This window comes from Callorhinus ursinus, unplaced genomic scaffold (assembly GCF_003265705.2).
Source record: "Callorhinus ursinus isolate GAN/ISIS: 27379988/994484 unplaced genomic scaffold, GSC_fseal_2.0 scaffold8, whole genome shotgun sequence".
Classification (NCBI taxonomy): Eukaryota; Metazoa; Chordata; class Mammalia; order Carnivora; family Otariidae; genus Callorhinus; species Callorhinus ursinus.
This window is the reverse complement of record NW_027397070.1, coordinates 71,522,380-71,547,000: the sequence shown is the minus strand read 5'-3', so window position 1 is coordinate 71,547,000 and position 24,621 is coordinate 71,522,380. Positions and strand designations below refer to the sequence as shown.

The following is a 24,621-nucleotide window of genomic DNA, read 5'->3' as shown; positions in this document are numbered from 1 at the left end:
TGCTCCTCATGGTCCTCGGCCTCATCCACCAAGACTGGACTCGCCTCACAGCTGTTGAGCATTCTGGGGCATAGACCCCACCTACATGCCTTTGCCATCTCCTGCCCCAACCCCAGGACCTAGTGCAGGTTCTCAATAAATGGAGCTTAACTGAGTGAATCAGGAAACAACACCCCAGGTGATAGATTTCACACGTCCCTGTCCTCAGTGGAAATCCTGGTCTTCATCTGCCTCACCCCTCCCCAATTCCACCTGCAGGCGACCTTGGACTTCTGGATCCTGCCTTGGGGGTGGGGGGCTCTGTGTCCTGTGGCTTTCTTCCCTCTGCCTCTAGCTGGGATATAATCAAGTCTCAGCCTGGGTCCCTTTGTAGGAGGAGAAATTGCTACAGGAGTTCCAGCACTGCACCTTTGCACCTCACCGCCCAGAAGCAAAGAGGCTCGCACCCCCCCACCCATCGATCAATGTCCCAGGTCAGAAGCCCACCAGGACCCCCGCCTGGCCAGGAGCACACCTTGCACTGCCCGGCTTAGCTGATGGGGGCCCACCCTGGGAAGGTGCTGCTGAAGGGTGGGGGACAGGGAGCGGAGGCTGGGGGCAGCCACAGTCCTCCCTACAGGTGGCTTTCTGAGCTCACCCAGCCCTGTTCCCTTGGGCAGCACCCGGGGCGGGGGAGGGACGGGTTGCAGTGGGGCACCTCCAAGCCCAGACTGTCCGTGACAACACTGGTCTGGCTCGCCCAATCAGGTTGTTAAAGCTCCCTGGGGCCTGTGTCCCACCCTCTGAGCGGGCTTCCTCCTTCCCTCCCCCCAGCTCCCAGCTGTGCCCGTCAGGCCTGTCTACATAGGAAGTGCAATTATCAACATTGTTCACACTGGTTTCTTCTCTTAGTAGATGTCCTGGTCCCCGTATGATCTGGTGGATTCACAATCATGTTTGGAAGAAGAGGGTCCTCCCGCCAGAATCACGTCTGTGTTGGCCCAGCCGGGGGCCACATGACTCCAGAAATGCTCAGGAGAAAGGGGACCTGGGGGCAGGAGGCCAGCCAAAGATGGGCTTCGAGGGTCACCTTGGGAGCAGTGGACTCCCAGCCCACCCAGGCAGCCATGGCACCCATCCCCTGTGCGGAGGTAAAGGCCAGGCCTGGGGAGACCTGCAAGCCAGGCAGACCCAGGCCCACCCGCCCCCAGAGAAGGCTCTCAGCCCTGCCTGCATTCGGTGCCCTAGGATGAGTTCTGCCAGGCTCTGCTCAGCTCTGCAGGGTAGAAGGGGGGAGGAGGAAGAAAATCCACAAATGCATATATCATCACACCAGGCTAAAAAGGAAAAATGCCAGCCTTCAGAGTATCTGGGGGTGAGCCTGCCTCGGCTGGGCTGTGCCTGGGTCCCTATCCACTTCCCGTATACAGAAGCTCCGCGCAGACGACCCTGGTCCCATGTGTTCACACCCTTTCTCCATGAGCACCATCCCATTTTACAGATGGAGAAACTGAGGCCAGGAGAGGGGAGACCAGTCACTGACCAAAGTCGAGGGCCCACGTCCATGCTTCAGGAAGATTAAAGCATTTCGGGCACCTGGGTGGCTCAGTTGGTTAGGCGACTGCCTTCGGCTCGGGTCATGATCCTGGGGTCCCGGGATCGAGTCCCACATCGGGCTCCCTGCTCAGCGGGGAGTCTGCTTCTCCCTCTGACCCTCTTCCCTCTCGTGCTCTCTCTCATTCTCTCTTTCTCTCAAATAAAAAATAAAATCTTTTAAAAAAAAAAAAAAGGTTAAAGCATTTCCCCACGTTCTCAGCTCCGGAGGCGAGATTCAGGAAGAGATTTGGCAGGGCCTGCGGAAATTTTCATCTACTGATTCCTTCTAGAAGCTGCTGATCCATCAGACATAAATCTCATTCCCCTTTTGCAGGACTCCACATCGACTCCACCTTGTTCCAAACGCTGTGAGTTCCCTCACCGCGCTCATTAGCGCTAAGTTGGGAACCCGTCAGAGTATGTTTGCCGGAGCTGCTGTGACAGATGGCCACAAATGGGTGACCAAACAACAGCAGGCTATTACCTCACAGCTCTGGAGGCCAGAGGTCAGAGACTAAGGTGCAAGCAGGGCTGGTTCCCTCTGAATGAGGAGCGTTCCAGGCCTGTCCAGCTCCTGGTGGTGCCACCAGGAAGAAGGCTGCTTGGCTCGAAGACACAGCAGTCCAGCCTCTCTCCTCGTCACATGGCCTTCCATGGGCCTGTGTCACAAATCTCCCTCTCCTTTCTAAGGACACCTGTCGTTGGATGTAGCACCCCTCCTAAATCCAGGATGATCTCAGCCCGATATCCTTAATTACACCTGCAGAGTCCCTGTTTCCCAATGAGGGCACGCTCCTGGGTACAAGGGCTTAGGACAGGGACACATCTGGGAGCCACACTACGGTCAGCCCGTCTCCAGGAAGCAGACTGCTGATGCTCCATTCTACAGATGAGGCAAATCAAGTGCAGAAGGGGTCTCAGTGTGGATGCGTCCTAGGACCTGTTGAGGGGAGAAAGGATGTGCCCCATGCCCGGCTTGTCCTGGCAGATGCTGTGTTGGGGACAGCCAATACGGATCAGATGCTGCCTCGCCCGCTCCCGGAAGGTGAGCCAAGGGCCACTTTTCCTGTATTGGCAAGGCGCGTGGAGTAAACTCCTAAGAGAAACAGGGAGAATGGCAGGTGCTAGGGGCTGGGGTGGGGGACTTACTCAGAAAATGTTCACTGACTGGAACTTTTGAACAGGCAAAGCAGCTCACCTGCCAAAGGCCAGCTGGAATGTCATTCTGGGAGGCTGAGCCCATCCCACCAGCACAGTCCTGGCATCCGGGAGGGCTCTTTGCGCTGGGTCACACTCGCCCAGCCCCCGACTCCGACCGCGTAGACCTCTGGGGCCTGTGCCCACTGCAGCAGCACTGCCCAGTGGGAAACTAATGTGAGCCACAATGTCATTTAAAATGGTCTGGTAGCGGGGTGCCTGGGTGGCTCAGTTGGTTAAGCGACTGCCTTCGGCTCAGGTCATGATCCTGGAGTCCCGGGATCGAGTCCCACATCGGGCTCCCTGCTCAGCAGGGAGTCTGCTTCTCCCTCTGACCCTCTTCCCTCTCGTGCTCTCTATCTCTCATTCTCTCTCTCTCAAATAAATAAATAAAATCTTTAAAAAAAATAAAATAAAATGGTCTGGTAGCCACAGTAGAAAAGGTACAGAGAAGCAAGTGAAATTAACTTTAGAAATATATATACACATATTGTTGCTGTTTCTTCAGCAAATTTTATCAGATTTTTTTTTTAAGTAAGCTCCATGCCCAGCATGGAGCCAAACGCGAGGCTTGAATTCACAACCCTGAGACCAAGACCTGAGCTGAGATCAAGAGTCGGCCACCTAACCGACTGAGCCACCCAGGTGGCCCCCTGCCCTTTTAAAGTCAGCTCTATGCCCAACGTGGGGCTTGAACTCATAGCCCTGAGATCTAGTCGCATGCTCTGTCAACTGAGCCAGCCAGGCACCCCAGAGCCTTGATTCCAAGCTGCAGCTAGATGGAGGGGCCTGGCCAGGGGCCCTGTGCTGTGTGGAGAGGCCCCCAGGACGCCTGCAGGGATTCTGAGGATGCCCCGAATCCATGTAAATAAAGCTCTGAGAACCATGCCTGGCGGATATCAACATTTGCTTCCTGTTACCATGATTTGGTAAAAGGGCCAGGGGCCACAACTGCATTCGTTGAGCACATCAAATGGCCAAGGTCCACTGCACCAGGCAGCTTGGTGAGGCCCGGGTGGTGGAGGGGAGACAGAGACGAAAATGGACACAACTCTGCCCCCACAGGGGCCGTGTTCTTCGGGCTGGGCTCCTCCATGACCAGATGGTCAGATTCTGGAGGTTGCAGCCAGAGGCAGCAGGACCCTGTGCTGACAGGAGGTCCCACTTTCTGTCCACGCTGCAGGAGCTGGGTCGGTGCGGGTGGCTCTGAGAGGTGTCCTGCCATGTTCCTGCCAGAGTGGACATCCCGAGCACCAAAGCCAGGCTTGCAGAGGCACTGAGGACACACTGGGGTGCTGCTTTCTAAAATAAAAACCTTGGGGCACCTGGGTGGCTCAGTCAGTTGATTTGGTTTCAGCTCAGGTCATGATCTCATAGGTCCTAGGATGGAGACCCACATCGGGCTCTGCACTTAGCGGAGTCTGATGGAGATTCTCCCTCTCCCTCTCCCCCTGCATGCTCTCTCTCTCTCTCTCAATATTTATTTATTGTGGGAGAGAAAGAGAGAGAGTTCTGAGTGAGAGTGTGAGCAGGGGAGGAGCAGTGGAGAGGGAGATAGTCTCCAGCAGACTCCTTGCTGAGCTCGGAGCCTGACAAGGGGCTTGATCCCAGGACTCTGTGATCATGACCTGAGCCAAAATCAAGTGTCAGCCACTTAACCAACTGAGCCACCCAGGCATCCTAAATAAAATCCTATAAATACATATATATATATACACATAAATAAAATAAAAATCTTGTTTGCCCTCTGGTTTTCCTGGCAAATGGACTAACCTTTCACAAACCAGTGCCCACTGCCTACAGCTCTGGCCCTGTATTCATCTTCCCACTCTGCCCCAAACCGTGGATCTGTTTTGATGGCAAATTCATCTTTGGGTGTGTGTTGGGGTGGGGGCAGGGCTTATAACCCCCAAATACCTAGATAGAAACCGCGTCTGGAAGCTCCTGACCCCTCATCCATCCCTCTCACCCCCCCTCTGGGGCTCTTCCTGTACTTTTCCACCCCAGGACTGACTCTGGACAAAGTAGACAATCATCACTGCAAATCAATAGCCGAGTAGCTACAAATGCAGCTTGAAACAGCCTGAACATTTTTGGAAGATTGATCAATTCATTTTCCATGGCATGAAAGGAAAGAAATGACTTTCCTGAAGACTAAGAAGGGGCACTGCTCAGCAGGGAGGGTGGCTGTCCCCACCACCACGTGGGCGATCTCATCCACTGCTCTGCTCCCAGGGCTGAGCACAGGGCCCAGCATGCAGGAGGTGCTCTTGAGCATTTGCTGAATAAATGAGGAAGCGAAGACCGTGCCGTCCTCACAGAACTCGGAGCGGAATGTCTGAGGCTCGGAGGTTTAGGTGCCAGAGCAGAGACTGGGGCTGGTTTATCCGTAGACAAACCTGTCTGCACATGCTAGAGCACAGGTAAACTGAGGACATCATGCTAAGTGAAATAAGCCAGCCCTGAAAGAACAAATACTGGGGGCGCCTGGCTGGCTCAGTCAGAAGAGCACGCAACTCTTGATCTCAGGGTCTTGAGTTCAAGCCCCGTGTTGGGCGTAGAGCTTACTTAAAAAAAAAAAAAAAAAAGAACAGCACAAATACTGTGTGATTCCACTCACATGAGGTCCCTAGCGTGTTCAAATTCACAGAGAGGGAAAGTGGAAGAGTGGGCACCAGGGGCTGGGGAGGGGAGTTTCAGCTCAGGGATGGACAGTGGTGGTGGCTGTGCGGAAGTGTGAATGTGCTTCGTACCACCAACGGCACTGCTGAGAGGGGGTCTCATGGGACTTCCACGGCCCCACGGGCTCGGCTGCCAGTGGGGGGACTATGGCCATGACACGAACCTGCAGTTACCAGTGGGTCCCCCATCACGTGAGCTTTGTGAGCAAGAAGCCCCAGCCTCCCCTTTGGGGAAACTGATGCTCCATAAAGGAAGCTGTTCCTTCCTGCACTCGCTCTACTTCCTAACCAGAGACCTTGTTAAAAGGGTCAGCAGAACATGGCTAATCGTTTTACTTTCGTTTTTAAAAACAGAAAAAAGCAGGGATGCCTGGCTGCCTCAGTCGGTAGAGCATGTGACTCTGGATCTTGGGGTTGTGAATCTGGGCCCCACGTTGGGTGTAGAGATTACTTAAATATAAAATCATAAAAAAAAAAAAAGTCCCCAGGGATGCCTGGGTGGCTCAGTCGGTTGGGCATCTGCCTTCAGCTCAGGTCATGATCCCAGAATCCTGGGATCGAGTCCCGCATTGGGCTCCCTGCTCCGCGGGGAGCCTGCTTCTCCCTCTGCCTCTGCTCTGCCCCCTGCTCATGCTCTCTCTCTTTCAAATACATAAATAAAATCTTTTTTTTTTAAGATTTATTTGAGAGAGCGAGAATGAGAGAGAGAGAGCACATGAGAGGGGGGAGGGTCAGAGGGAGAAGCAGACTCCCTGCTGGGCAGGGAGCCCGATGCGGGACTCGATCCAGGGACTCCAGGATCATGACCTGAGCCGAAGGCAGTTGCTTAACCGACTGAGCCACCCAGGCGTCCCTAGTTTTTTTGTTTTTTTTTTTTAATAATCTCTACAAACCCAACGTGGGGCCGAACTCACAACCCTCAGATCTAGAGTCACATGCTCTTCCGACTGAGTCAGCCAGGCACCCCTGGCTTCTAATGGTCACCTACCCCCTGCCTGTGACTAGAGCTCATTTGAGTAAGTTTCTGTTCCTTGAAATCTCAAGACACTTGCCTCTAGGAGCCATGAGGATGTCAGGAGGTTAAGTTATGGAGACCGGCAAGGAGAGCAACAGTTGGTGAAAACTCTTACACAGCGTAAGTACTGACACTGGGTCACTAAGCCACCAGCTGAAGGGCAGAATCCATCGGCTCAAGGGTCCAGGGAACAAGCTTTCTGGAACACCGGGCTAACAAGAACCCTGAGACAACAGGATCTCAACATCGCAGAGTGTGATTCAGGATACACCTGTGTCTGAAAAGGCCTTTTACCAACAGCACACATGTATGGTTGTTCAATAGTCCCACGGGTTACAAAATATATCAGCTTTTCAAACCGTCCCTCTACCTTCACACAGAGTCACATACAACACAATGTGTCTTTAACAGTTTGTGATGATGTGCTCACACACACACCTTTACCACCCACTGGAACTCACCTTCCTGAAAAACCGATTTTCTTTCAGATGGTCCACTTGTCTTTTTTTTTTAAAGATTTCTTTCTTTCTTTTTTTTTTTTTTAAGATTTATTTATTTATTTGAGAGAGCGAGAATGAGAGAGAGAGTATACGAGAGGGGTGAGGGCCAGAGGGAGAAGCAGGTTCCTCGCCGAGCAGGGAGCCCGATGTGGGACTCGATCCCAGGACTCCAGGATCATGACCTGAGCCGAAGGCAGTTGCTCAACCAACTGAGCCACCCAGGCGCCCGATTTATTTCTTTCTTTTGAGAGAGAGAGAGAGAGAGAGAGAGAGAGGACTCCCCGCTGAGCACAGAACCTGATATGGGGCTCGATCCTGAGCTGAAACCAAGAGTTGGATGCCCAACTACCTGAGCCCCCCAAGCGCCCAGGTGGCCCACTTGTCTTTTGCTGTTACTGTGGAAAGTCACCCTCAGAGTCCTTAAGAATTGATGTGCAAAGAGAAGTAGAAACGATACCACTGCAAGTTGCTATTTATTCCAATGTGATACCATCCCAGACAAAGACAATGTTCAAATAACTTTCAAGTCAGTGAAGTTGATGGGATAAAGGAAGAATTAAAAGCTTGCACGGGACACCTGGGTGGCTCAGTCGTTAAGTGTCTGCCTTCGGCTCAGGTCATGATCCCAGGGTCCTGGGATCGAGCCCCACATTGGGCTCCCTGCTTGGTGGGAAGCCTGCTTCTCCCTCTCCCACTCCCCCTGCTTGTGTTCCTGCTCTCGCTGGGTCTGTTAAATAAATAAATAAAATCTTAAAAAAAAAAAAAAGGCTCGCTCCCTCATGGTTCTCCCTTTCCCTCATTTCTCTGAGGACGCACACAGTGCCACACACTCTGGTGACAGGTTGAGAATCTGAGCTCAGCAGGGGTATGGTGTGAATAAACGATACGGTGTTATTTCTATCCAACTCCATGTTCCACGCTGGTTGGTGCATGTCCGCCACCCTCTGGGGACCTGGGTTAACAGCATGGAGCATGACTGCCCCATGCAGCATTCCTGGGGACACAAGGCATTTGGCAGGGTGCAGCATGATGGCCCTCCTGGGCAGATGCGAGGCTGATGAGATTCTCAGATGCACCCCCATTCATCCGCCAGCCCTTGAAAGCCTCCATGGAAGGGGGGTGGTGACATTCTTCCTCTGGCTTCTGAGTTTTCTCCTTGGAAATCATCTTTGCTCCCAGCAGCTTAGAAGCCACAGAAGAAATCTGGGCTTATGACTGTATTATCATGCCTCGCTCTGTAATAGAAACTGTTTGCCAAGTAGCTTTTGGTTAATTCCACGTAACTCATGGGTCCTCAGAGGATATGCTCGCTAACAAGGCCTGGCTCCGAAGGCCGATTCCCTGCTGTCGAGGCAGGTATCTTCCTCTCCTGCAAGCCAGGATGCCCCCACATCACAGGGCTGCACAGGTGCAAGCGTCCCAGGACAGCTGGCGGTTCTTCAGGGCATGGACCAGGGCCTCCAGGAACTCACGGCCCGCCAGTCATGTGAGAGCATAGTACATACGACTGCAGCCAGCTTCCAAATTATTCCCATCAGTGGAGTCACACATGCAGGTCAAAGTACACTAATATTTTTATATTGTTCTATTTCAAATTGGTAGAATTCAAAAACACAGAACATGGGTACACAGTGCTTGTGTTTTATTTAACATCATGTCCATGACCCAGGGCTAGCTTGGAATCCACAGTCAGGACAGAGTCATATGGCCCACAGCTCACCAGGATTCCCATTCTCCCAGTCCACCCTGTGCTGACATAAGCCAAGGGGCCCCCATAAAGTAGGTGTGGGACTCAGTTCACTTACAGGTTTTTAGAGCCCTTGTAAAATGGATTCCCAGAGCAGCCGCTTCTCCCAGAAAACTCCGACAGCAGTGGTGGGAGGGTCAGAGTGGGCAGGTCAGGGTGGGTTCCTAGGTGCTGGTCTTTGGTTTTGATCTAAGCTTATTCCAAACTCTCTCCAGGGCCACTTTTCCCATGAAGAAGGTGATGGCAAAATTACGCTTGTACCAGTCTCTACAGAGAAACAAGAGAAGCACATGTGACCCCCCCCCCATAACTGAGGACTAGCGCCCAGGCCTCTGAGGGGAGTTCCTGGCCCACAGGCAAGTCCTCCTGACCACCCTCCACCTTTCCCCACTGTCTCTTCCCTTTTCTGCCCTCATTAAAGCTAAACTGGCCATAAGAGCCTTCCTTCCTCCCCCCGGGTTGAATAAGGCTGAGAATAAGGCTCAACAAAGTGAATGCCGAGCGCACCCCAACCCCCACCTTTTCCTATTCTGCTGCAATCCTCTGGTTTTTGCTAAAAGACTCCAAAAGAGAAGCCTGGGGCCTCCAGAGTCCCGTGGCATTCCTGGAGAGAGACAACTGTTGATTGATGGGGGCGTAACCACTGGGCAAACAACTGGCAGGACTCAGTGGGGACAATGCTGGTTGGGCATCTTATTTGCATAAGAAGCACAAGACAGAGTACTCCATCATGAGAAGTTAATTTACCACGAGTGCCAACATCATAAAGCTCCACATCATCTTTTTCTAAATGATCTGAGCTTTTGCGTAATCTGTGTCTCTAAGGAGAGAGTTCCAGAGCTTCTCATACAAATACTGGGATGGAGTTCACAGTCTCAGGCTCACTTGCTCATGCGTTACTGTACAAAACATGCCGAAAATTGCAAATTCACCCCACTGCTCAATGGGCCAAGCTTGGAAAGTTTCCACAATAGAATGCACACATTCCAGACTCTTATGATGCTAAGCCCTTGGAAGCTGAAATGCCAATTAGTACCAATGCTTTTCAGCCAAATGAGCTAATGAGTGCACATGGGACTTTTATTTCAGACTGGACTCAAAGGATTTACTGGGTCTCCATACAGAAGGAAGGAGAGTGACCAAGGGCTCAAAAGAAGCAGTACCAAGAGGTAAAAGTGCTCCTTTTCTGGAGCCTTTGCAGTGGCTGGATAGAAAGCCCCTCTCCTCATGAGAACGATCTTGTTTCTATCCACTTAATTGATGTTATAAATGGGAAGCAGTGCCATAAATGAACAAGAAAGGCTTCCATCCCATCGAGATTAAAGTTCTTATGTTACTAAGGAACAGCCAGATGCTACTCCATCAATACTCTGACAAAATGTAGGGAAACTCAGCTTTTCCCGCTTCCCTAGGGAAGGCAGGGCAGGAGGTGGCGTGGGCACAGAAGGGGACCCTGAGGCCCCTCTGCTACCTGCCATCCAGTAAGGCTGGTCCTCTCTGCTCTGAACGCCACACAGCACACACCCAGCTCACCGGGGATGAGGTGTGATGCAAACATGGTACGGTCCACATCAGAAATCAAAGGTCTAGAGAAATAAAACTTATACTGGCTTGACTGAATAACTTAGCTAGCTCAGGGTAACAGGACTACACTAGCCCACTGTGCACATACTGCGAGACTCATCTGTCTACTGTTGGTCTCTTGAGCTCGCCAAGCCTCAACCACTACCACCATCCGCTAGACCTTACCTCCCTGCCTGGCCTGACATCGCCACTGTTACCTTTTAAAGCAAATCTCAAACGTCATAGCCTATCATTTCACCTGGAAATACACATTATGTATCGTTAAAACCCTTTTTAAAAACATGTAACCACAATAGTACCATTGCATTTGATAAAATGAACAATAACATACCAATACAACCTAATATACAGCCACTGTTCAATTTCCTCTAACAAAATATCTTTTACAGGTGGTTTGTCTGCATCAGGACCCAAATAAGGACCATACACTGCATGAAGCCTCTTTTAATCTGAAGTAGGTCCCCCTCCTGTTTAAAATTCTAGTTACTGGGGCGCCTGGGTGGCTCAGCTGTTAGGCGTCTGCCTTTGGCTCGGGTCATGATCCCTGGGTCTTGGGATCGAGCCCCACATCGGGCTCCCTGCTCAGCGGGGAGTCTGCTTCCCCCTCTCCCTCTGCCTGCCTCTCTGCCTGCTTGTGCTCTCTCTCTCCCTCTCTCTCTCAAATATATAAGTAAAATCTTTATAAAAAATAAATAAAAATCCAGTTACTTGTTGAAACTGGATTTGTTCTTGCAGAATTTCCAACATTCTGGGATTGTACCTTCAGGCTATCATTTTAAACGTGGTCTTCTATGAACCCCTCTCACCCCCACCCCATACAGCCTTTACCTTCTTCCTGTGAACTGGTATTAAGTCTGGAGGTCTGCCTAGATTCCTCTCCGTTTTTTTGGTAAGAACGCCTCCCAGGTGGCACCCCCACTTCCTCCTGTACCTCACAGAGGCATGCAGCAGGGTCCACTGTGTACAGCAAGGTGCACTGGGGCTCAGGAGTGATCACCCTGACCCATGTATTATAAAGCCCCACCAGCTTTCCTACCCAATGGTTTTAGCAATTGTGAGTGACTGTGACCCAGATCCATTATTCATTGGGAAAATGTTAACTTTCTAACTCCTTCTGCATTAGCTGTCATCCTTCTACAAAGAAAAATGCTCCTTCATATGGCTACCCATAGAGCTGATGCATGAAAGGTGTGTATTCTTTGGATTCTTTTATTTATCAGTTTTCAGAATAATGAGTTGGCTGCCTAGCTATATATAGAGGTGACTATGAGCTTTTCTTTTTGTTTTTTTTTTAAGATTTTATTTATTTATTTGACAGAGAGATACAGAGAGAGCAGGAACACAAGCAGGGGGAGAGGGAGAGGGAGAAGCAAGCCTCCCGCGGAGCAGGGAGCCTGATGTGGGGCTCGATCCCAGGACCCTGAGATCACGACCTGAGCTGAAGACAGACGCTTAACGACTGAGCCACCCAGGCGCCCCTACTGTGAGCTTTTCAATATTGTTATGATTGCAAAGATCTTTGCATATTTGATATATATTTTAATCCACTGTGGTCATTCCTTTGTGCGGCTGAAGTGGCCTCACCCTAGGCCTAGGGGGGCCCAAGTTGGCTTTTACACCATTCTCATGTGACCCCGCTGGTCTCTGAGCCTCCCCACTTTCAGACACCAGGTGTCTCAACTCATCATGCGCTATTCCCACCCCAGAACCTTCTCCAAGGAGCCCAGGTTCCCTTTAGTGGAAAGTGGTGTTTAGAACCCACTGTCCAAGCATGAGGGGCACAAATTGCTATGGGGTTGGGCGCCTGGGTGGCTCAGTTGGTTAGGCGACTGCCTTCGGCTCAGGTCATGATCCTGGAGTCCCGGGATCGAGTCCCACATCGGGCTCCCTGCTCAGCGGGGAGTCTGCTTCTCCCTCTGACCCTCTTCCCTCTCGTGCTCTCTCTCTCTCATTCTCTCTCTCTCAAATAAATAAATAAAATCTTACAAATTGCTATGGGGTTGCCACACAAATATCTTTAAGCTGTCAACTTTATTTAAAAGTTATAAGCATAAATGTCACTAAATACAAATAAGAAAATAATCCTACCCAATATGGATATAATATTCAAGATTTTAGGGGCGCCTGGGTGGCTCAGTCGTTAAGCGTCTGCCTTCGGCTCAGGTCATGATCCCAGGGTCCTGGGATCGAGCCCCACATCAGGCTCCCTGCTCCTTGGGAGGCTGCTTCTTCCTCTCCCACTCCCCCTGCTTGTGTTCCCTCTCTCGCTGTGTCTCTCTGTCAAATAAATAAATAAAATCTTAAAAAAAAAATTCAAGATTTAAAAAAAAAATAAACACTTACCTGTTATAATACATGTGCTTCAGAAAATTTTTACGTAAAAATTCCTTGTAAAAGTCAGCCATTTCTTCTGCATCTAATGTTGCTTTTTGACCTGAAAATTAATTTCAATTTAAACATTAAGACTTGGGGTGCCTGGGTGGCTCAGTCAGTTAAGCGACTGCCTTCGGCTTAGGTCATGATCCCAGAGTCCTGGGATTGAGCCCCGACATCAGGCTCCCTACTCAGCAGGGAGCCTGCTTCTTCCTCTCCCTCTGCCTGCCTGATCCCCCTGCTTATGCTCTCTGTCAAATGAATAAATAAGATCTTCAAAAAATAAATAAATAAAAATAAACATTAAGACTTAACAGCGAGGAACCCACACACTACTATTGATTTAATAGAGGTCAGCAAGATGCAGGATACAAGATCAAAATACATACATCAACTGTATTTTTCTAAACACCAGCAATAAACAATCCAAAAAATGAAATTAAGAAAACAATTCCAGGGGTGCCTGGCTGGCTCAGTCGATGAAGCATGCAACTCTTGATCTGGGGGTTGTGAGTTTGAGCCCTACGTTGGGCATTAAGTTTACTTAATTAAAAAAAATATATATATAGCTTTCCGTGCCGATAGCGCTCTCGCAAACATGGTGAACGTTCCTAAAACCCGCCGGACTTTCTGCAAGAAGTGTGGCAAGCACCAGCCCCACAAAGTGACACAGTACAAGAAGGGCAAAGATTCTCTTTATGCCCAGGGAAAGCGGCGTTATGACAGGAAGCAGAGTGGCTATGGCGGGCAGACTAAGCCGATTTTCCGGAAAAAGGCTAAAACTACAAAGAAGATTGTGCTGAGGCTTGAATGTGTTGAGCCCAATTGCAGATCTAAGAGAATGCTGGCTATTAAGAGATGCAAGCATTTTGAACTGGGAGGAGATAAGAAGAGAAAGGGCCAAGTGATCCAGTTCTAAGCTTCATATTTTGTTAATATTACGAAGACAATAAAATCATGAGGTTATGTTCAAATAAAAAAAAAAAAAAATATATATATATATATATATATATATATATATATAAAGAAGAAAGAAAACAATTTCATTTACAATAGCATCAAAAATAATAAAGGACCTAGGAATAAATTTGAGAGGAAGTGTAAGACTTACACACTGAATACTATAAAACACAGCTAAAAGAAATGAAAGAAGACATGAATAAATAGAAAGACATCCCATGTTCATGGTTTTAAAGACTTCATACCGCTGAGATGGCAACACGTCCCAAATTGACACATAGGTTCAATACAATCCCTCTCAAAATCCCAGCTGGCTTTTGGCAGATTGACAGATCCTAAAATTCATGTACAAGAGCAAGGAAACCCAGCAGCCAAAACAATCTTGAAAAAGAAGAACATTGGAGGACTCACCTTTCTCAACTTCAAAACTTACCACAAAGCTACAGTAATTAAGACAGCGTGGTACTGACACAAGGACAGGCCTCAGAGTCCAGAAATAACCGCAAACATTTACGAGCAAGTGATTTTCAATGAAGGTAACAAAACAATTCAATGGGGGGTGGGAGGGTGGGAGACAGCCTCTTCAGCAAGCGGTGCTAAAATACTACAAAGTCACATGCAAAAATATAGAGTTGAATCCCTACCTCACACCATATACAAACACAACCTCAAAATGGGTCAAAAACCTAAATGTGAGAGCTAAAACTAAAAAACTCTTGGAAGAAAACAGGGACAAATCTTCATCTCCTTGAATTAGTCAGTGCATTTTAGGTATGACACCTAAAATACAAGCAAAGAGAAAATAGATGAATTGGACTTCATCAAAATTTAAGACTTCTGTGCTTCAAAGGGCATTATCAAGAAAGTAAAGAGACGACCTACAGAATGGGAGAAAATATTTGCAAATCACCTACTTAATATAGGTCTCACATCCAGAATATGTAGAAAACGCTGAAAACAACAACAAAAAGAGAATAACCCACTTTAAAAATGGGCAGATGACTTGAATAGATATTTCTCCAAAGAAGACGTACAAATGGCTACTAAGAACGTGAAAAGATACTATCATTAAGTCATTAGGGAAATTCAAATAAAAAAAACAATAAGATACCATTTCACACCCACCAAGACAGCTATAATGCTAGACTAAATAGACAGTAGTAAGAAGTATTGATGAGGACATGGGGTAACCGGACCTTCACACACTGCTGGGGGGAATGTAATATGGTGCAGCCACTATGGAAAGTAGCCTGGCAGTTCCTCAAAAAGTTAAACACAGAGTTATCATATGACCCAGCAATTCCACTTATAGGTATGATACACAGTTGCTCACAGCAGCAGTCTTTGTAATAGTCAAAAAAGCAGAAACAACCCAAATGTCCATCAACTGATGGATAAACAAAATGTGGTCTATCCATATAATAGAATATTGTTCAGCCATAAAAAAAACCTTTGAAATCCTGGTCCATGCTACAACATGGATGAACCCTGAAAACATGCACTCAAGTGAAAGAAGACAGACACTTGGGGCGCCTGGGTGGCTCAGTCGTTAAGCGGCTGCCTTCGGCTCAGGTCATGATCCCAGGGTCCTGGGATCGAGCCCCACATCGGGCTCCCTGCTTGGCGGGAAGCCTGCTTCTCCCTCTCCTGCTCCCTCTGCTTGTGTTCCTGCTCTCGCTGTGTCTCTCTGTATCAGATAAATAAATAAAATCTTAAAAAAAAAAAAAAGTCCGACTCTTGATTTTGGTTCAGGTCATGATCTTAGGGTCATGGGATTGAGCCCCACGGCAGGCTCTGTGCTCAGCACAGAGTCTGCTTGTCCCTCTGCTCCCCCCACTGCCCTGCTGTTTGCATGCACTCTCTTTCAAATAAATAAGTAAAATCTTTAGGGGCACCTGGGTGGCTCAGTTGGTTAAGCGACTGCCTTCGGCTCAGGTCATGATCCCAGGGTCCTGGGATCGGGCCCCGCGTCGGGCTCCCTGCTCCGTGGGAAGCCTGCTTCTCCCTCTCCCACTCCCCCTGCTTGTGTTCCCTCTCTCGCTGTCTCTCTCTCCGTCAAATAAATAAATGGAATCTTGAAAATAAATAAATAAATAAAATCTTTTTTTAAAAAAAAGGCAGACACAAAAGACCACGTATTATATGTTTCCATTTATCTGGAAAGACCCAGAAAAGGCAAGTCCATAAAGACAGAAATAGATTAGTGGCTGTCAGGAGCTGGTGGGAGGAAGAAATTGGAAGTGACTGCCAGTGGGAATAGGGTTTCTTCTGGGGTGATGAAAATGTTCTGGAATGAGATATGGTGATGGCTGTGCAATCCTGTGAATACTAAACACTACTGAATTGTAAATAAAATGTGAATTTTAGGGGTACCTCGGTGGCTCAGTTGGTTAAGCGTCTGCCTTCAGCTCAGGTCATGATCCCGGAGTCCTGGGATCGAGCCCCGAGTCAGGCTCCCCCCTGAGCCGGGAGCCTGCTTCTCCCTCTCCCTCTGCCTGCCGCTCCCCCTGCTTGTGTTCTCTCTCTCAAATAAATAAACAAAATCTTTTTTTAAAATGTGAATTTTATGGCATGTGAATTCTATCTTGGAAAAGGAAAAAGTCTTAGGGAGAAAATGATCTATCACCAGACTGGGACAGTTCCAGTGTAGCTCAATTTCCTCATGACTACTGCAAGTGCAGGTGTGCATCTACCAATGCGCATCATGTGAGATATGCTTCATCGTGTCTACTCCAACGCCTTCTGAAGCTTCCAACAAGAAACGCGAGCGATCCACATAAGGGAAATGGAATACTTCCTCACTTTGGATGCATCCTGGCCTGGAGCAGACACCAGCCTAACTGTTCAATCTCTGAGCCAGTGAGCACACACTGAACCAGGTAATGCATTAGGTGCTGGTGGGGACTGGTGACACACAGGGACTGACCCAGCCTCCTCCATGGTGCTGTGTGGTGGGAGGTGCCAACCATGGCATGGCGCCCACCCTCAGAGCTCCCCCACCAGATTTAAAAAGGCCACACAGGACAGGAACCAGAGAGCAGCCCACAGGTCAGTGTCAGGACACCAAGTGATGGCTCAGAGTGAAGGCACTCTGGCTCTGAAGCCCCAAGCCCCAAACAGGTCCCACCCTCTCTGCAGGAGCCTAGAACTGCCCCCGGGGGTTCCTGCACATGCGGGGAGGCCCATGTTCAAGCTCCGACCTCAGCTTTAGCATGCTTGCCCTTGCAGATGCTGTCTCCAGGTGGAGGCCATGTTTCCCAGCGGCACAGCTGAGGTCGGTGCTCCATTCCTATCAGGATCTGGGGGAGACAGAGCTGGGAAGGTAACTCAAGGGCACATTTCCACAGAAGAAGGGAAAATGGCTGACCTTTTATATGTACAACATAGACGCTAACACTCAGGTGGCATGGCCCAAGCATGTGTCTGTCCCCTCACAGAGGATGAGCACACACCCCTTCCAAATCGTAACCCGGGGCCTGCCTGAGTAAACAGCAGTGTGCTCCACACGTCCTCACTCCTCTGACCCAGCCTCCTGCAGTTCCTCAAAACCTCCATCTGGGGGAGGAGCAGCTCAAATTTCCCCTAGCTGCCTTTCCTCAGCCAGGCCTTCTCTGAGGCCTTGGTACAACACCCACTCCCCCCTCCGCTTCCCTGTTGTTCTTCATACCCTAAGAGCGTGGCACGCGTCCACTGAGCTACCTGTTTGTGGGTCACACTCCCAGCGCGCGTCAGAGTGTCAGCAGCACGAGGCAGGCTACAGCTGTCTGTCTCACCCACTACAAGGTCCCGGGGCCTAGCTCGGCACATGGAAACTACTGGGCAAGTACCTCAAATCAACAAATAGATCGATGGTAAGTGGGACAAGAAAGAGAACCACCAGCTGCCCAAGAAGGGGAGGGAGGTGTCCCCCAGGGAAGGTGACATTTGAGCTGGGTCTCATAGGATGAACAGGAACCCACAGTGTAGAGAAGGGAGAAGACAGGTCACAAGCCATGGACCAGCATGGAGGAAATAAAGGGTCGGGAGAGGCACAGATGTGACTGAACAGAGTGAGCGAGGAGGAGGGTGGTCAGGGCCTGAGCGCAGTGACAGGGCCAAGGAACAGAACCCCTGGCTCAAGCACTGGGGTCTTCTGGCCAAGGAGTCTTGGGAGGAGAGGCATGTGTGCACCCTCACCTCGGCTTCCTGGCACATGTCTCTGTGGCCTTGCCCGCGCCCACGAGAAACTAAAGACGTGCCAGGGGTTAGTGCCCCCCCTCAGATGAAGCTCTGTCCCTCACTGGCAGATGGCCCAGAACTTTGGCCCCTCTCAGATCTAGAACGTGGATCACAACAGCACACATCATACGGCTGCTCTGAGACCAGATGAGCTGTGGCCAGTGTGGTGGGCAGGACGGGGCCTGGCACGGGGCGCTCACTTGTTACCACCGCTGGCAAAACGGCAGGAGCCCCAGGGTTCTAAGGAAGGTCAGGTGCCATCTTCATCTGCTGGTCTGGTGCGGTGTCTTGTCCAAACACCCCAAAGCCAGAGCTCAGCACAAAGCAGAAGCACCAGAAATGTGCGCTAAGTAATTCAGATCCTGTGCCTACCAACATTGCAACGTACTACTGAGCTCTAATGAAAGCAAGCAAAGGAAGGTAGGCAGCATAACCTACCTCATTATACGTCTACTGAAAACCCGGTGCGGGGCTCATATATACCAGCTGGCTTTCCCACTGCATGAAAACTTACTTTTGCAACAGAAGAAATTAGAGGCAAGAATCCTCCCACTACACTGCTGCTCTACAAATGAGACTTAATTTGGGGACAGGCAGAGCTGAAATCATGATGTTCTGCTTCTTGCACTGGAAATCCAGTAATTTTTCTACATTGTTGCAGAATATTCCAGTGAACATCCACCAGGTGGGAGGGCCACTTATCTAATCTGTGATTACTGGAATTTAGATACTTCCTCCCAGCTTTTTTTTTGCAATTAAAGGTAATGCTGTGGGGGCGCCTGAGTGGCTCAGTCGGTTGAGCATCCGAATCTTGATCTCAGCTCAGGTCTTGATCTAGGGGTTGTGAGTTCGAGCCCCGCCCGTGTTGGGCTCTGGTGCTGGGTATGCAGCCTACTTAAAAAAAAAAAAAAAAAAGATAACATTGCAAGGAACCAGCGGCTGACTCGTCTCATGTTTTCCTCTAGGATGCTTTCTTAGATGTTCTGTGATCAAAATTCTCCTGCTTCTTGGCATATGTGTGCTGCCTGCAGTCACGTCCTTCTGGAAAGAAGGCTGGAACGTTCTCCTGCCGCCGACCACCTCTGAGCGCTGTACTGCACTGTCCCTCCAGCAGCACCGAGGCTGCTCACGGGAGACGCCCCAGGAGTTCAGTGAGCACACAGCGACTCCTGGGTGCTGGTCCAATACACACTGTAATCTGCAGCCACACCCCTCACCCATGCGTACTCTGTCATTTCTACAAACTAGTTCATGCTCTTCAGCAAGACTGCCCCCGGCATCTCTGCTCTATCATCTGCTGTTCCCGTGTCACTTGTTTCCTGGACGCAACCCTCTGTCCGGCCCCCTGGTTTACACTGGCCTTGCGCCGCCACCAGGCCCTGTTTCCACAGCAGCAGCCGCGCTCACTCAACACAACCCCCCGAGCCTCGGCCTCCCCGATTCCAGGGCTCCTCCCCACGGGCCCCCAGGCCCTGCCCCAGGAGAGCCTCCAAGACTGCGCCCTGCCCTTGAACTAGGGAGGTATACTGAGAGTTGGAGAAAGCCCATTCATGGCAAGAGAAGGCTGAGGCCTGGGATGGAGTGCTGTTTATGGCTCCAGCGGCTGAGAGCAGGCCACGCCTGGGCCAGGCTCTACTCCAGCCTGGGCCTGAGCCACCTGTGTCCCCTAAGCACACTCCTTTACAGAAAGATCAAAAGGAGTCCTCCCAGGGCACCTGGCTGACTCAGTCAGTGGAGCATGTGACTCTTGATCTTGGGGTTGTGAGTTCGAGCCCCACATTAAGTGTAGAGATTGCTTAAAAATAAATTTTTTTAAAAAATTTTATTTATTGGGGCGCCTGGGTGGCTCAGTTGTTAAGCGTCTGCCTTCAGCTCAGGTCATGATCCCAGGGTCCTGGGATCGAGCCCTGCATCTGGCTCCCTGCTCGGCCGGGAGCCTGCTTCTCCCTCTCCCATTCCCCCTGCTTGTGTTCCCTCTCCCGCTGTCTCTCTCTCTGTCAAAAAGTAAAATCTTTAAAAAACAATAAAAATAAAATGGCAAAAGTAGCAGGACCTACTTCGTTTGGTCACTGTGGGAAATAAAAAGATGACACAGGCAAAGGACTTAGCATAGTACCCAGCAGGGTCAGGGTCTGAAATGGTGAGCCATTATTCTACACTTACTGTTAGGACCCAGCACCCTCTCCTGCTGGCTCCCGCCCACCAAGACAGCACCTTGATGACAGCAAATAGCAGAGCCCATCATCACCAGCTCTGTAGCCTAAATAGATCCAGGTGAGGTGAAGGATTAGCAGGGAGAGAGGGACAGTGCTTTAGCCCAATGACAGACATGCCTTTTGGGGTCAATGGCTTCAGATTTTCCATGAGAACAATGTTTTAACAGTAGAAATCTGTTTAACAAACAGTATGAAATGTTATTCAGGCCGAACATCAACAGCAAGAGAAAATGATCAAAGGTTTTTTTGAGCACTAGATCTTCTATCCAAAAAAGAGCAGGCAGGGGTGCCTGGGTGGCTCAGATGGTTGGGCGACTGCCTTCGGCTCAGGTCATGATCCCGGGGTCCTGGGATCGAGTTCCACATCAGGCTCCCTGCTCCTTGGGAGCCTGCTTCTTCCTCTGCTTCTCTCTCTCTCTCTCTCTCCCTCTCTCTCCCTCTGTCTCTCATGAATAAATAAGTAAAATCTTAAAAAAAAAAAAAAAAGAGCAGGCAGCTCAGTAGACAGAGGGGACCGAATGGAGCAGAGCATTCCTGTCTGTCAAGCACACAGCACGGGGGACGAGACATGACAGAGGGGAGGCAGGCTGGGAGCACAGCTGCCATTCTGTAGTCATGGGGGTCTGAAAACCTAAGCTGGGCAACAAATGTCAAATCTGTATGTGGGGAAGGACAGTCTGGCTACACTACAAGGAATGAATGTGAGGAAGGAGTTGATAAACTACAGCCTGCAGGCCAAATGTGGCCCACCACCCCTGCTCTTGTAAACAAGGTTTTACTGGAACACATTCATGCCCACTAGTCTACGGATTTTCCATGGCTGCCTTCCCACAACAGCAGAGCTGAACAGTTGAAACAGAGGCCCCACACGGCCCAGAAAACGAAACTATCTACTATCTCGCCCTTTACAGAAAGTTTGCAGACCCCTGATTTAAAGACTGGAGGTCAAGGACCCAGTCAGAAAGCTGCTGCAGTAGTCACAGAACTCACAAAGGCCTGAAAGAAAGCAATGTTTCAAGGACAGGGAGTGGTCAGAGTACTGAGAAATGTTTAATAGGTCATCCCACAGAGAAATGGGAGGTGAGGGAGGGGAATTTTTTTATTTTTTTTAAAGATTTTATTTATTTATTTGAGAGAGAGAGAATGAGAGATAGAGAGCACGAGAGGGAAGAGGGTCAGAAGGAGAAGCAGACTCCCTGCTGAGCAGGGAGCCCGATGCGGGACTCGATCCCGGGACTCCAGGATCATGACCTGAGCTGAAGGCAGTTGCTTAACCAACTGAGCCACCCAGGCGTCCCGAGGGAGGGGAATTTGAGGCGGACTCCCATGAGGTTTGCGGCTCCTGGGGACTGGTGGGGCTCTGAGCTGAGGTCAGGAATGCAGGAAGTGGAGCTGGTATAGGAGAGAAAAACGCTGCGGAAGCCATGGGACCCTGGGATAGATGTTCAAAGGTCGGAGGGAAGTCATCGATCAGAATGACCTAAAATCGGGAGAGGGATGATCTCCCCCAAAGGGGAAAGAGGGCGCAGGAGGAGGGCAGGCCCCCCGTACACTCAGAGCCCCTGCCCCGAAGGAGACCACAACTTGCCCCCTCAGCTGTCTCTCCTTCATCTGACAGCCTTTCTTTTTCTCTTTTTTTGACGGGGGTCAGGGGGAGGGGCAGAGGGAAAGAGAGAATCTCAAGCCGACTCCCCACCAAGCGTGGAGCCCGACAATAAGGGGCTCGATCTCACGACCCTGAGATCAGGACCAAGAGTTGGGGCACTCAACCGACTGCGCCACCCAGGCGCCCCTGACATCCTTTCTTTTTATCTTCTTACGCAGTTACTCAAACAAACACAATGTTAGGAGAAAAAGGACAAATGAACTAACCTGATCCAGCTCTCAGTTCCAGGCCTCTAGCTTTTAGCCTTGAGTGAATAAATTCTTCTTTTTCCTAAAAGAAGAAAACCATCAGAATGCCCTTTCTTCATCTTTCCATCTGTCCTTGGCTAGGACACAGCTTGAAGTGTTCTGGACAAGTGTGGATGGAGATTTCTAAGAACAGACCCATCTCCAAACCTGGTTTAAGCCATCCGAATATGGTTTAAAGTCCCCTGCTTAAATTAGGATTTGAAAACAAGATGTTTAATAAACTTTGGGAGGTACTGTTTATAAATCCACAGAATAAAATAAACATAGTCCATTTGACATAGCCCGCCCAAACAGTAGGACATATAAAGCTTAAATACGTTCCTTCTGGATTAGAATATTTCTACTTCTTTCTCATATAGTTCATTTACAATATGCTGTTAAGAATTCTGAATCCTCAGAATGAAATCACATCACAAAAACCCATATTCTCGGGACGCCTGGGTGGCTCAGTTGGTTAAGCGTCTGCCTTCGGCTCAGGTCATGATCCCAGGGTCCTGGGACTGAGTCCCACATCAGGCTCCTTGCTCAGCGGGGAGTCTGCTTCTCCCTCTGCCTGCCTCTCTCTCTCCCTCTCTCTCTCCGACAAATAAATAAAAGCTCTAAACAAAAACAAACCCATATTTTCATAAACACACACACACAGACCTGTTCTAGCTCTGGCTCTGCTACTCCTTTTAACTACTTGAAAGCCTCAAGATCTGTGATGTTACGATGATCAGTATTTCTTATGTACAGTTACAATACTGACTTAAAAATTATATGCGTACATACATTCACATATGTTTATCCATGTGTGAGAGGGAAGGGAGAGAAAGGAAAGGGAGGGAGGGAGGGAGGGAGGGACCAAGGCTGACCAAGTAACAGAAAGGCAAAGACTAAGGATTTAGCGCCCCCACGTGGCCACCTGTTATTTCTTTCTCACTTGGCCCTCTGATCTAAGCTTACCTTTCGAAACGTCAAATTCTGGTTTGCCCAGAACTGTTGGTTCCATTCTTGTGTTTCTTGTCTTAATTGTCTTAGCTTTTGTTCCAACGGTGATTCGTTTTCGGGGACATAAAAGTAAACGGGTCGAAGGTTTGAATGTTTATCTGGGGGTCCTATCCAATCATGGCAAGATTTTCTTGGAGGGCAGAATCCTGAGACCTTTAACAAAATGCACAGGGTTAACATAAACTAAACGAATCCCTAGTAGTATAAAATGAACAGTCTAGATTTATTAAAGTCCCTCATTAGTTTCCTCTGTTTAAGACTATCTGTCAGAGAATATACAAGTTAAAAGAACTATAATAAATATATTTTATTTTTTTAAGATTTTATTTATTTATTTGACAGACAGAGACACAGCAAGAGAGGGGAATACAAGCAGAGGGAGTAGGAGAGGGAGAAGCAGGCTTCCCACGGAGCAGGGAGCCCAACGTGGGGCTCAATGCCAGGACCCTGCGATCACGACCCGAGCCGAAGGCCGACACTCAATGACTGAGTCACCCAGGTGCCCCACTATAATAAATATTAACATGAACGTTATAGAGAACGTGTTCAAGAATGGCACTGGGGTAATTCAATCCTAATGCAAAAAAAAAAAAAAAAGCATCTCAAGCTTACTTTGTACTGTATACAAAACTAACTCAAAATGGATCAAAGACCTAAATGTAAAATCTAAAACTATAATACCTCTAACTTCTAAAGCAGTAGAAAATGTTTACAACCTTAGACTAGGCAACAATTGCTTAGATACAACACCAAAAGCACAATCCACAAAATAAAACAGACAAGCCACAGACTGGGAGAAAATATATGCAAATCTGAAAAAGGACTTATTCCCAGAATATATAAAATTTCTCAAAACTCAATAATAAGAAAACAGACAACCCAATTTAAAAATGGGCAAATTAGCCAAATAAAACTTTCTCCAAAGAAGATATATAGATGGCAAATAAGCACATAAAAGCATGCTCAACATTACCAGTCCTCAGGGAAATGCAAACCAAAACCACAATGAGATATTACTACACATCCTTTAATATGGCTAAAACAACCCCCAAAAGCATTTGACAATAGCAAGTGCTGTTGAAGATGTAAAACACATGAGCTCTTACACATCGCGGGTGGGAATGCAAACTGGTGCAGCCGCTTTGGAAAAAAGCTGGCAGTCCATTACACATTAACCATACACCTCACATATAACCCAGCAACCCACTCCTACGTATTTATCCAAGATGAACAAATACATATGTTCACACAAAAGCTTGTATGTGACTGCTAAAAGTGGCTCTATTTATAATTGCCAAAAGCTGACAAGAGCCTAAATGTTCTCCCACTGGTGAGGGAAAAACAAAGTATGGTGCGTCCACACAATGGGTGCTCTTCAACAATAGAGAACTATGTGCAACACAGATGAATCTCAGATGCATCGTGTTCACTGAAAAAGCCACATCAAGAGGTTGCATACCGTAGGATTCTACTCATAGGACATTGTGGAAAAGACAGGTACTGGGTGGAGGAAGGGGCTGACTACAAAGGAATTTTCTGGGCTGATGAAAACGTTCTCTATCTTGAATTGCGGTGCTGGTGCACACGTCTGTCAGCAGTGAGTGTTGCTGTATATAAATTGGGCTTCAATAAACTCGATATTAAAACAAAA

General features: G+C 48.9%; 2 protein-coding genes across 3 annotated transcripts in view; one reads left to right on the top strand and one right to left on the bottom strand.

Moving 5' to 3' along the window:
• Positions 1-8,593: 8,593 nt before the first annotated feature.
• COA8 (cytochrome c oxidase assembly factor 8) overlaps positions 8,594-24,621 on the bottom strand; it is a 30,778-nt gene continuing 14,750 nt past the window's right edge. Inside the window, exons 2-5 of one of the 2 annotated variants that reach the window (XM_025869306.2) lie at positions 22,926-23,123; positions 21,939-22,002; positions 12,643-12,733; positions 8,594-8,982 (exon numbers count right to left, since the gene is read on the bottom strand). In XM_025869306.2, the coding sequence (XP_025725091.1) occupies positions 8,880-8,982; positions 12,643-12,733; positions 21,939-22,002; positions 22,926-23,123 (456 nt within the window). In that variant the 3' untranslated portion in view covers positions 8,594-8,879. The remainder of the gene's footprint in view (positions 8,983-12,642; positions 12,734-21,938; positions 22,003-22,925; positions 23,124-24,621) is intronic. The other variant, XM_025869307.2, reaches the window with a different exon arrangement.
• Positions 13,247-13,653, top strand: LOC112821999 (large ribosomal subunit protein eL42). Its single transcript, XM_025869308.2, has one exon. The coding sequence runs from the start codon at positions 13,271-13,273 to the stop codon at positions 13,589-13,591; it is 321 nt and encodes a 106-aa protein (XP_025725093.1). The 5' UTR covers positions 13,247-13,270; the 3' UTR covers positions 13,592-13,653.